Raw genomic sequence first — 13,496 nt, 5'->3', positions numbered from 1 at the left:
GTGCTGAGTATTCATAATAAAAGGAAGACAATTCCTCATGCCTTTTTAAAATTTAAAGATTTGGCAGACTTAGGTTAAGAAAATCTAAATCATACTTGTCTGTCTGTAGGAATTGGAGTATCTTTATCAATTGCATCATACTTGGCTTGAATCGCCCCCTGTAAAAAATAAAAGAGGATATATTACTTCATAATTCCCTTAATAAATTATAAATTTAGGCAAAAATCTACTTATAAACATCTATCTTTGAAAACATACCCAATTATAGACAGGCATATTCAAACCCAAAGTATACTGTTTAGAAAAAATTTCTACATCTTTGATGGTCTGTGACAAAGTGTGAGATAATTAACCATTTTGCTAAGATAGACGTTTGAATTGTATACACCAGAAGACAGTAGTGCTGGATGAGTCACATAGCTAACGAGTACGTTTAGCCAATCTCCCAGACTCCACAACACAACACAGCCTTGTTGCTCTCTATTCATTATTATCTCACACACAGCCAATTTCATTAAGAAATTTTTTAAAAATTGGGGGGAGTAGTGAGGGGGTCATCCTACAAGAAATTTCCCCATTAAAGTTGGCAATGAAAGCAAAAATAAAATGGAATTGTTTAAAGAAGTAGTAGTTCAACACCAGGAGGCAGAAGTTTGGGATGAATTAACGAGCTGAATATCATGTAGTTATGAAATGATTAGGAGACTAAAGGAATCATTTACATTTTTAAGTTACACCATTACAGAAGGAATAACTAAATCAACCACTTCAAATTTTGGTCATGTTCTATAGGACCAAACATGAAACAATTCTTATTAGTCTGTGTAACCATAATGGTAGAGAAAGAGCCAGGAATTTGGGATTCAAACTCTGACAACACATGCTGTGTCAACTTCTCTGGCACATCTATTTAATGAAAGATTTGGACAACCTGATCTCTAAGCCCTCTTGAACTTTAAGCATTATATGGTGCTACAATTCTAACTCTTAACATAAGGTACAGAACACCAGGTGTTCTTGTAAAGCAACCAACCAAACTCAAAGATATTTAGAGACTCTCATCAAGGGAATCAGGAATGAAAAAAGGAATTCTTTCAACAGAGAGTCAAAAGGATTAAAATACTGGGGGAAATTCACACATAAAAAATAGGTGATGGACATCCATAGTATATCTATAAGAGAATAAAAAAAGGCAAGATGACAAAGAAATTGACAGGAAAAGAAAAAATTTGGCAGGATTTGGCCCATTATCATGACTGCTGTCACTAAAGTTCTCTGATAGTACTGCAAGGCACCCTAATAATTTTGTGACACCTCTTCTTTCCTCAATGCCACAGATAAGGTGTTGTACAAGATAAAATCGCTGTTTCTTTTAGCAGCATGCTTCTGGTAAAATGGATGTGCCAAAAGGCACTAAATTATGTTAATGATTTCTGACAAGGTTCAAATTGGACTGGAAGATTTCTCCAAATCTAGACATAATTACTTATAATTAGGCAATCCTATTCCAGGATGAACATTCTTTATAAGCAGGACTACACACTTATAAATGAATATACATATGTATATATACTTCTTCTTAAAATATTCTGATTTTAAAATTAATAACCAAGATAATTTCTGTGAGTCCCACTAAATACATAAATACATATTAATAGCATAAATCTAATAAACCTTCAATTATATTTTTATATTCTATCCAGTCTGTTCTTTTTCTCTATTCTTTTCACTTAAAATTGCCAAATATTCTTATTGTTCATATGTTACTACATAATTTTCTAACAGCTTGAAAAATATGCATCCAGAAAGCACTTTCATTCTTCTTTCTTAGCACTATTAATCAGCTTCTAATCTTTTCTTTTCTTTTTTACCTCAACTCCCAGAAGAGCAGCCCAGGTTAAACCTCTCAAGAGAGGAGGAATGTCAACTCTTGCTTCTTTCCAGATTTGATTTTTTTTATACGGATAAGCCTACAAATTTTAAAGAAAAAACATAAAAATATCTCAGATTACCAGTGCCATTGTTTTAATCTAGACAGTTCTGACTATACCAGTGGTGTAGTTGAAGGTGAACTGTGATAAATCTCTGAGCTAGCAGCAGAATGGCTTGCTATCTCTTGTGAATCTCCTATTGTACAATCAAAGAGAGGAGCTGATTCTACTGTTTTTAATCATTCCTCTCTATTTTGTCATCTGGGAGAATTAAGAATGATTCATATGTAGAATAATATTACCAGTCTCATACGTGTAAAATAATGTATATAAAGCACTTTGTAAAATATCTGGTGATACAGAAAGTATCCAATAAATATAAGTTATTATTATGGCTACTTCTATATCCTTGCACATAAATTTGTCCTTTTGTAAATGTGTACATTAGGAGAGATTTCTAGAAGACAATTACTAGGAAGAAGGGTATGAATATCATTTATGCTCTTGATAGACACTTTCAATTGTTTTACAGAATGTTTCTATAAATTTACACTTACTCCAAAAGTTCCAATTTCAATATACCTTTATTAAATTTTGCTAATTCAGTATGCAAGAAAAGACTATTTTAATTTTTTAAATTCCTAATAAGAACATACATTTAAAAAATATTTGTTTTTGGGGGGGCGGGAATAATTAGGTTTATTTATTTATTTTTTGATGGAGGTACTGGGGATTAAACCCAGGACTTCGTGCATGCTAAGTATGCACTCTACCACTGAGCTATACCCTCCCTTCAGAATACGCATTTTGAATAGATTTACTGACTAGTATTTCTGTAGTGCTCTTTATGCATTTCTCTGTTTCAATGTACTTTTTCTGTTGATTTTAAATGTTCTTTAAATAGCAAGGATATTAATTTGTCTAACATGATTTTGTATAGATTCCTGCATCTTGTTTACTTTTTAATTTTATGTACTATGGACAGGTATCATTTTTATAATTAAAGTTAATCAGAAAAGATAGGTCATAAGATAGTGTTCTCATGGCATCAAGATTCCCAAAGAACTATTAATTAAATAAAAAATAAAGATTGTATATGGGCTCTTATAACACTTTACGCTTGAGAATCCCTACCTTTAGCAGCCTGTCAAAGAGAATGATTCTGTTTAGCTGGTACTCTGTGTCCCTCTCTCGGATGATTAAAGGGAGAGTGGCCGCCGCAGACAGCTCATTATTGCTGTTTGAATGAGGTAAATTGGATTGACTGTAAAAGAGAAACATAAGCAGAAAAACTGACAAAAAAATCAGAATACCAGACTTCTGTGTTCTATTTAGGAAAAACTTTTCATAGAAAATGTTCAAGATTCTTACCAATATAATGTAAACAGAAAGGAAAAATAAGAGTAAAAGGAGACCATATACTCACTCATCTTCAAGTAGTGGGTAAAATGCTTCTCCACCAACATCTTTTAATCTCTGTGAATTTAAAGAGAAAATATTTATGATATTTAGGATCTGAGACAGAAACACTGATCCATATTTAAAAGGAAATACAATGCAAAAATTATGAATTTATAAAGGTACCACAAAAAGTATAAAACAGAATCTAAAATTCATTCCTAACATAAATATGCCAATATACCAAACCTCCAGTGATTAAACTTAGCTGTGAAGAATAGTTTTTTTGTTTTTTGATTTTTTCACCTCCCGGTGTCTCTTATAAAGGTTAGACACCTATTATAATAGTTTTCCAAAACAATTCAGAATTACTAAAATCAGTATGAAATTTAATAAATGGATAAAACGTTTTAGAATTATATGAAGATTATTTTAAAAGTTACTTTTGTGTATATATCTCTTAATTTAAAGCTCAAGTCAGATTTATTTTTGTTTTTGACATTAATACAAACTAAGACAAATGTAAGGTGCTAATAAAAAGGATACAAAAGAATTTCTCACATTATACTTTGAAGATGAATGATTCAAACAGCTGATAAATCACATGACAAAATTCAATTCTCTTATTTTTTGCACAAAGTCATTATAATTAACGTTACTCCAAATAATAACATTGCCAGGCTACAGATACTCTTCAAAAAACATAAGAAGATAGGCAGTAGTACATCAAAACCTTAGACACATGCTAAGCAGGGTGATTACAGTTAATACCACCCTGCCTGCTGCTTTGCTCTTCAGTTCAACTTCCAACTGGAAGGCAGAGTGGCTGTTCCTCTGGGGAATGACACAGAAGTTCAAGTTCTGTGCGTGGCCAGCACTGATCTTTTGTTGATTACAGTCATTGTGCACTCATCCACTGAGTTATTCCCAGAATTTTTAAAAGCCAAAGAAAATCCAATACTGAGAATCTGGCAAACATTGGATTCATGCCTGGCTTTTCTCTAAAATTCAACATGTATTTAGCCTATTTTGCCTTTAAACCTTTAGATATTTCATGGATTAAAATTCTAAGTTGAAAACTAAGATTTTCCCATATTTTACTGCATTATTAATGTACACAATTTTTTTAAAGTTTAGGTTTTATTGTCCTGAAAGTCATAAATATTATTAGTATCTTTTCTGCTTTTTTTTAGTTAAAAATTTAGCATTTTAAGGTTAAAAGGCAAAAATACTTACACAGAAAAGTAAAAGGTAAAAATTATTTGATTTCCATATTATTTAAAAAATCAGCAAATTAACAATTTTTTATTAATAATTATGGAAAACAGTATTTCAAATTTCCCAAAGTGGAAATGTAAAGGAATTGAGGTAGTAAATAAGATTGAAGCCTATATTCATTTAACTTGTATTCATATAATTTGGACTATATTTAAATTAAAGAAACAAATTAAGAGTAAAGTTGCAATCAGTTGAAACCATTTATTTGGGATGTACTTTATTGTTTGCTGCCTTGTAGTGCTACTTATTTTGTTCACTATGCACATTCTTTCTCTTCAAAGATATGATAAGTTTAGGGTATCAAGTACAATAATTATATATTTTAATTTTCTATTCCTGGCATTACAGCATATAAGACATTCTAACACCCTCCAACTACATAACATGTAAAATATTAAATGACAGGAAGAGCCTAAAAGAGTAAGGAAAGTGCAATGACATAGACACAAAGCTGGGTTTAAAAGAAAGGAGGTAAGCTAGCACTAAAGTGTACTGATAACTGCAGCCTAGGGCTTTAGAGCACGATGGGACAAAAGTAGCCAAACTGAAGGGGACCCTGCTATACACAAGTAAAGAAAGAATTGTGTGTGTGTGTGTGTGTTAGGGGCAGAAGGGAGGATGCTGACCTGTTGGTCTAGTGACAGACAACAAGGAAAATTACATATATTAGCTTTGACCATAGATGTTTAAAAATTTAAAAAGATTAGAAGTTTTGGTTTCCAGTCCAACACTCAGCTTGGAAGTCATCCTTCCTGTCCTAACAACAAGAAAAAGCTAATGAAACTGAAAATCAGCAATTCTTTTTAGATCCATCAGAATCAAGGCAAAATGATCCCTGGAAAAGTGAAGAGATCGGCAAATACAGAGAAGCACAGCTAAGCTGGAGCAAAAGCCATTGCTGGAGCCTGGTTAGAACATTTGAAGGGTAACTGACTAACTGTCGCAGATTTAGCAAGGACTAACTTGAGAGATAAAAAGTTCTGGAGGCCCAATCCTAGAGGAAACTCTATGCTTTCCTGAGTTTTACCTCCAGAAGTCCCATCAAGTTCTCAGGGTGAAGATCTAAGAAAAATTCCCTCATGTCTCTTGTAGGAGGAGGGGCAAAGTAAGCATTCTGAAATACTCCCATAGTACCCCATTCTCATTAATAAAGTCCTGCCCTCAAGGGAAACTGTTTTACCAGAGCCTAACTGAGCTGAGGTAAGGGAAATTCGGGAGTCTAGCCCACTAGTCTCTGGTGTGAGGAAGCAAAGTACCCAAGTTCCAGCTCTCTCTGGCCTTCCTGTCTCACTCAAAGAGGGGGAGGGAAGCTGAGAGGCTCATAGCCCAGTGACACAGGCTCACTACAGTACAGAGACCTAACAATAGGATGAGCCCTCCTATCGACTTTCCTTCCTCACCTTACCTCTGTATGTAGAGTTCCTATATAATTCAGGGGATTCCAGCTGAAAAAACTGCAAGCCTCAGACCCTATTTAAAAAACAATCTCCAAAGAAATCCAAAGACAACAAAGATAAGAACAAGAAGACTTGGGGAAATTTTACCCTCTGACAAAAAAGCTACACGAATAGTAAATAGGTAGATAAACATGAAATCTTGCACTTAAAGGCCTATTTACCACAATTCCTTTTACTGATATATATATATAATTGTTTCAAAAAATACAATTGTAAGGCATGCTAAAATGTAAAAAAGACATGCTGAAGAGACAAAGCAAGCTTCAGAACCAGATGTACAAATGGCAGAGATTTTGGAATTATCAGACCAGCAATTTAAAATAACTATAATTAAAATGCTAAGGGCTGTAAGGGAAGAAATGGACAACATGCAAAATCAGGTGGGTAATATAAGCAGAGAGATGAAAATTCTAAGAAAGAATGAAAAGATGTAACCTACGTGTAAACAGGAATACACAAAAGAGGATAGAGAAAGGAATGGAGGAAATATTTGAAGTAATGATGACAGAAATTTTTAAAATAAAACATACACCAAATGATGAAATCCAAGAAGCTCAGAGAACAACAAGCAGGATAAATTTTTTTTAAAAAGTCTACACCTAGGCATATCATAGTCTAACTATAAAAACTCAAAGACAACAAGAAAATCTTAATAGAACTAAGACAGAGGTGAGGGGAACTTTACCTATAGAGGAACAAGGATAAGAATTACATGGGATTGCTCTTCAAAAACCATGCAAGCAAGCAAGAGAGTGGAGTGAGATGTCCAAAGTACTGAAAGAAAACAAACAAACTAGAATTCTGTATCCAGCAAAATTATCCTTCAAAAGAAAAGGAGAAAGACCCAACTTCACGTTGTCTAAAAGAAACCCACTTTAAATATAAAGTAATAGATAAATTAAAAGTAGAGATAAGGGAAGTTATACCATAACACTAATTAAATGAAAACTGGAATAGCTATATTAATTTCAAACAAAACTAATTTCAGTGCAAGGAACATCATGTACACACATACAAACATCCTATTTACAAGACCAAAAATAAACTATCTTAGAAATAAATCTGATAACTGATCTACAGACACTAAAAAGCAAATTTTGATATAAAACAGGACCTAAATAAATGGTATATCTATACCATGTTCAAGAAATAGGACTCCATATGTTGAAGATACCAATTCTCTACAGAATAACCTACAAATTCAATGCAATTATAATCAAAATCCTATACTTCTAAAATAAAATTTGACAAGATCATTATAAAAATCAAATAGAAGGACTCCATGTTAGAGTTTGTATTTGAGAATAAATTGGAGATCTCCCTTGCTAGGCATCAAGATCTCATATAAAACAATGTATTAATGTAGTGTGCAATTGGCTAAGGTTATACAAATAGGTCAAAGATCAGAATAAAAAGCCTAGAAACATATCCATGCATATATGAAAGAGTTGGCATTACAGATCAAAAAAAGTAAATGGCGAATTATTCAATATATAGTGCTGAGACAAGGGATTATTTATTATAAACAAAATATGATATTGGACACCTACCTCACATCTTATTCAAAAAAAAAATCTGCCAGTGAATTAATGGACTAAATGTGGAAAAAAGTCTTTAAATCTTTTAGAAAGAAAACAGAAAAATTTTATAAAAAATATGTTTATAATCCTGGTATAACTTTAACTGTTAAAATAAGTAAAATATATCAAATAAAACATATTTGACTACAAAGAAAAACATTAATAAAATTACGAATTCTATTCATTAAAAGACACCATGAAAAAGTTAAAGGAAAAGCCACAGATTAGAGGATACATGCAGTACCTACAGGCATACCTCAAAGATATTGTGGGTTTGGTTCCAGACCACCACAAAAAAGCAAATATCATAATAAAGTAAGTTACACAAATTTTTTGGTTTTCTAGTACCTATAAAAGTTATTTTTACTGTAGTCTATTATACAATAGCATTATGTAAAAAACAAAACAATGTACGTATCTTAATTAAAAATACTTCATTGCTAAAAAATGCTAACCACCACCTGAGCCTTCAGTGAGTATAATATAATATAAAATCTTTTTGCTGCTGTGGAGTCTTGCATTGATGTTGATGGTTGCTGAGGGATTAGGCTTGTCACTGCCGAAGGCTGGGGAGGCTATGGCAACTCCTTAAAATAAAACAATGAAAGTAAGCTGCATCGATTGACACTTCTTTTCATGAATTATTTCTCTGAAGCATGCAATGCTGTTTGATAGCATTTTACCCACAGCAGAATTTCTTTCAAAATTGGAGTCAATCCCCTCAAAACCTACTGCTGCTTTATCAACTAAGTTTAAATAATATTCTCAATCTTTTGTTGTCATTTCAACAATTTTTACAGCATCTTCACCAGGAGTAGATTCCATCTGAAGAAACCACTTTTCTCATCCATAGGAAGCAACTCCTCATCTATTATTTGAAGTTTGATCATAAGAATGAAGCAATTCAGTCACATCTTCAGGCTCCACTTCTAATTTTACTTCTCTTGCTATTTCTAACACATCTGTAGTTCTGTCTTGCCCTGAAGTTTTGAACCTTTCAAAGTCATCCTTGAGGGTTGGAATCAACTTCTTCCAAATTCCTGTTAATGTGGATATTTTGATCTCTTCCCATGAATTATAAATGTTGTTATTGGCATCTAGAATGGTGAATGCTTTCCAGAAAGTGTTCAATTGACTTTGCTTAGATCCATCAGAGGAATCACTATGCATAGCAGCTAGAGCCTTACTTAACTTACTTCTTAAAGAAAAAGGCTTGAAAGTCAAAATGAATCCCTTGATTTGTGGGCAGCAGAATGGATGTTAGCAGGCATGAAAAAAATATTAGTTTTGTTGTATATCTCCATCAGGTCACTTGGGTGACCAGGTGCATTGTCAGTGAGTGGGAACATTTTGAAAAAAAAATTTTTTTTCTGAGCCGTAGATCTCAACAGTTGGCTTAAAATATTTAGTAAACCACGTTGTAAATAGATGGGCTGTCATCTAGGCTTTGTTGTTCCATTTATGGAGCACAGGCAGAGCAGATTGAGCATCATTCTAGAGGGCTCTAAAGGTTTTCAGAATGGTAAATCAGCATTGCCTTCAACTTAACATTACCAGCGGCATTAGCCCTTAACAAGAGGGGTCAGCCTGTCCTTTGAAATCGGGCATTAGCTTCTCCTCCCTAGCTATGAAAGTCCTAGATGGCATCTTCCAATATAAAGCTGTTTCATCTACGTGGAAAATCTGTTGTTTAGTGTAGCCACCTTCATTAATTATTTTAGCTAGATCTTCAGGATAACTTGCTGCAGTTTATACATCAGCATTTGCTGCTTCACCTTGCATTTTTATTTTCTGGAGATGGTTTCTTTCCTCAAACCTCATGAACCAAGTGCTGCTAGCTTCAAACTTTTCTTCTGCAGCTTCCTCACCTCTCTCAGCCTTCACAGCATTGAAGAGAGCTGGCCTTGCTCTACATTAGGCTTTGGCTGAAGGGAATGCTGTGGCTGGTTTGATCTATCCAGACCACTACAACTTTCTCCTTATCAGCAATATGGTTGTTTTGCTTGTTTATCATTCATATGTTCACTGGAGTAGCACTTTTCTTCTCCTTCAAGAACTTTTTCTTCTTATTGACAACTTGGCTGTTTGGCACAAGAGGTCTAGCTTTTGGCCTACCTCAAATTTTGACACACTTTCATCAATACTAAGCTTAACCATTTCTAGCTTTTGATTTAAAGTGAGAGATGTGCAACTCTTTCTTACACTTGAACACTTAGAGGCCACTGTAGGGTTATTTATTGGCTTAATATCGATATTTTTGCATCTCAGGGAACAGGGAGGCCAGAGAAGATGGAGAGAATTGGAATAGCCAGTTGGTGGAACACTCAGACACACACTATATTTACAGATTAAGTTCGCTGTCTTATATAGGCTTGATTCAGGGCGCCCCAAGACAATTATAATAGTAACATGAAAGATCACTGGTCACAGATCACCATAACAAATATAATAATAATAATGAAAATGTTTGAAATATTACAAGAATTACCAAAATGTGACACACAGACACAAAGTAAGCAAATGCTGTTGGAAAAATAGGGCTGACAGGCTTGGCTGATGCACGGTTGCTACAAATCTTCAATTTGCAAAAAAAATGCAGTATCTGCAAAGTGCAATAAGCTAAGTGCTATCATTGAGGTATGCCTGTATATAGCCAACAAAGCATCCATATGTGAATACATTTTTAAAAGTCCTCAAATCAATACAAAATCACTCAATGAAAAAACTGGAAAGAGATATGAGCTAAGTAATGCCTAAAAGAGATAAAAAAAAATGGCCAAAAATATGAAAAGACACATAACTGCACTTTAATCAGGGAATTAAAAATTAGTATTATAGCAAAATATGATTCCACTTGTTTTAGAACAATAACTGCTTTAAACTTGATAATACCATGTGTTATTATGTATGTGGAGAAATGAGAACCCTTATCCAATTATGGTAAAAAGATGAAGTGATAAAAACCACTTCTGTGAACAATCAGACAATATATATACTAAGCTGATGATGTACAGATCCTATTTTCCAATAATGCCATTCTTGGGCACATACCTTAAAAAAATTCTCATATATATCATGATATCAGGGAGGAATTTAAAGCTTCATGTGTACCTGTAAGGTTTTATTTTTAAAAAAAAAGAAAAGGAAAGGAAAGGAAAGAAAAAACATTTGAAGCAAATTTGCCAAAATACCATTCTTACATTTCTTAGCTGGCATAATGACAATGTCACAGTGGTATCATCTAATAGTGAGCTTCTATCTCGACCTTGTCCAAAGCTTTCACCATCTTCAAAGAGAAAACTGAAAGGAGATTTAAAAAATAGTTAATTATTTTAATGAGCACAGAAATCTATTATTTCTTCTAGGAAATAAAATGTATTCTACATCATCAATCTCTTCATCAAAAGAAAGAAATTTTAGACTGAATGGGTTAATAAAAAATGTAACTGTTGGTCAAAGTTTCTCCAGACAATTCACATTTAAAAATATATGTTGAGTTGGCATAAATACAGTATATAAATATAAAGTATTTTAGGAATACAAAAGTATGATTTACACTCTTTGTTCACACAGGTGCAATGCTAAAATTACTCTCCTGACACTATGTAAATGTGCTCCTGAGGAAGTTTATATGAGCAAAAAATGATAAAGGGAAGAAGAAAGAAAAATGCTAAGGATGATCATTTCTCAGGGGAAAGAATGCTGAATAATAAATGCATGGAGTCTGTTTAGAGTTTTAGAGAATTACTTTTGAGAATTTTTATATCCTTCAAACCATTTATTCTTGGAATTTCCATCATTTTATTTCCTGATTTTCTACTTAATTCATTCTATGAACAGCATAATTAAAGTTAATATTTAAAAATCAGTTTAAGGGGGGAAAAATAGAGAACAAATGCTATATTCAAACAATTAACCTAAAATTTAACACATGAAGAAAAATATGATCAGCAGATGATTTCTACAGTTACTTACAAAGATCAAATCTAGTCCTGGATCTAAAATTAAAACTTTAAAGCACTGGTGGAAATGCAAGAGATTCAGGTTCTCTACTTCTTGAATAAATATGAAGAACAAGGGAACAGTAGCAATTTTGGCCCATAGTACTGCATTATCATTTAACTTCTAGGTAATTTATAGGATGGTGTCCAAGAACTTACACAGTTCTGCAGATTTTTTCAACAGTGAATTAGCACCGTGAAGATCTCTAGACAAGTAATGATGTCACTGAGCACATTTTAAAATATTATTAGAGGTATAAAATAGTTCCTCATAAAGGGTACACTAGCCTAGTTTATTAGCTCTCTTAAACATTACTGTCTTTTCTAATTTGCACATTTTTCATTTATTGATCACCAATTACTGTGAGAGATTTCATAATAACTTTATTTCAAATAGATCATAAAGTAAATTCTTTATTAAAAACAATATTTATTAAAAATAATAAAAACATTGATGGGAACTCTGCAATTAGAAACTCCAGCCAAGAAAACAAGCTATTGACTTCAAATTGCGTTCATAATCACTTTGTTGGAATGTCTACCAAAAGAAAAGAATATCAAATTTTAAAAATGTCATTACTAGATTTTTCTCATTTCCAAGAGAAGTTTTCTTTCCTTACTTGGGGAGTGTGCAGATAGGTGGTTTGGATCGAATGATTTCCTTATTCACAAGCTCTTTTTCCAAGTCACCTCCAGCTAAACACCATAGGTAATACACTTCTTCAATAGATCTTTCTGCCAGGTAATCACTGTTTATATCTATTAATGGCAAATTAAAAAGAATCATAGTTATCACACTTTCTGCTTTTATTAAAAGGCAATAGGCAATAATAGCTGACATTTTAGAAAAGTAAAAACTGAAGAACGTAGTAAGACTCCCTTTAGAATATTCATACTACAAAATGCACAGAGGATGAAACGCAGATTTACATATTGGTTGTACATTCAGTTTTTTTGAGAAAAAGTATAATTTTTACCTTCTTTATCAGAGATATATGGGATATATATCCTATATATCTCAGATATATTGAGCTCTGTGGGATAGAAATAAGGGCAAGAAAAAGTGTTTGGGTAAGGAATCAACAAAAATTGCCCCATCCTTTGTGTATTGAGGCAATTGCTGCCTCTTCTGAGAAGTCTCTCTTGATGTCTCAGGTAGGTTTTGCTTCCACTTCACTATGTTCATATTGACCTTCATTTACAATAGCAATTGTGAGACTAAATGTTTGTCTGCCTCCCCATTTGGCGTGAATGATACTTGAAGATACAGTGTACGAAACGTAGTAGGAAGTCAATAAATATTTGACTGAATGAATGTTTAGTAAATATTTTATGGCATGACTTATGCCATGATAACTTTTCAGTATAAAAGTACCTTACTGGTGTCCCTAAAAAACACATTCTGGGAGTTTTAATCTTCACCAGAGAAATGAAAAGAGAAAAAGTGATATTCTGTTATAAATGTGGAATATAATGATATGGACCTCCTACCAATAATATGATTTTTTGAGATCATTTAAAATAAATTATAAGCAATATGATGTATAAATATTGGTTTAGTGGAAATTCCATCAGAAATTAGATGATTTGACTTTAGGTTTAAATTTGAGATGAAATAGGACTTTGGTTTGCATAATAAAAAAAATTTTTGGTACTACTTCCTTTCCTCAATTCTTAAAGTTCTTGGTCCAAAGTAATTTAAATTTAAAGGATTAAAAGTTTAGTTATATTTTAACCACTTCCAGAATTATTTCTTAATTCTCAGATAAGTATCCATAAAATCTCACTAATGTAAATATATATATTGATGATAAGTTCAAAAATGAAAGTAGGACAAGGTTTTAAAACAAG

At 32.8% G+C, this 13,496-nt stretch overlaps 1 protein-coding gene across 6 annotated transcripts in view; it reads right to left on the bottom strand.

Moving 5' to 3' along the window:
• The window catches only part of TBCK (TBC1 domain containing kinase), a 197,058-nt gene that overhangs the window by 131,760 nt on the left and 51,802 nt on the right, over window positions 1-13,496 (bottom strand). For all 6 annotated transcript variants that reach the window (XR_012499465.1, XR_012499462.1, XR_012499463.1 and 3 more), the window contains exons 11-16: window positions 12,266-12,404; window positions 10,845-10,944; window positions 3,358-3,407; window positions 3,066-3,195; window positions 1,872-1,970; window positions 96-158 (exon numbers count right to left, since the gene is read on the bottom strand). Coding sequence is in view for 1 of the 6 variants with exons in the window: in XM_010953629.3 (XP_010951931.1) it covers window positions 96-158; window positions 1,872-1,970; window positions 3,066-3,195; window positions 3,358-3,407; window positions 10,845-10,944; window positions 12,266-12,404 (581 nt within the window). In the remaining 5 variants the exon portion in view is untranslated. The remainder of the gene's footprint in view (window positions 1-95; window positions 159-1,871; window positions 1,971-3,065; window positions 3,196-3,357; window positions 3,408-10,844; window positions 10,945-12,265; window positions 12,405-13,496) is intronic.

Source organism: Camelus bactrianus, chromosome 2, assembly GCF_048773025.1.
Source record: "Camelus bactrianus isolate YW-2024 breed Bactrian camel chromosome 2, ASM4877302v1, whole genome shotgun sequence".
Taxonomy (NCBI): Eukaryota; Metazoa; Chordata; class Mammalia; order Artiodactyla; family Camelidae; genus Camelus; species Camelus bactrianus.
The sequence above is the reverse complement of the archived record's forward strand: the minus strand, read 5'-3'. Positions and strand labels throughout refer to the sequence as shown.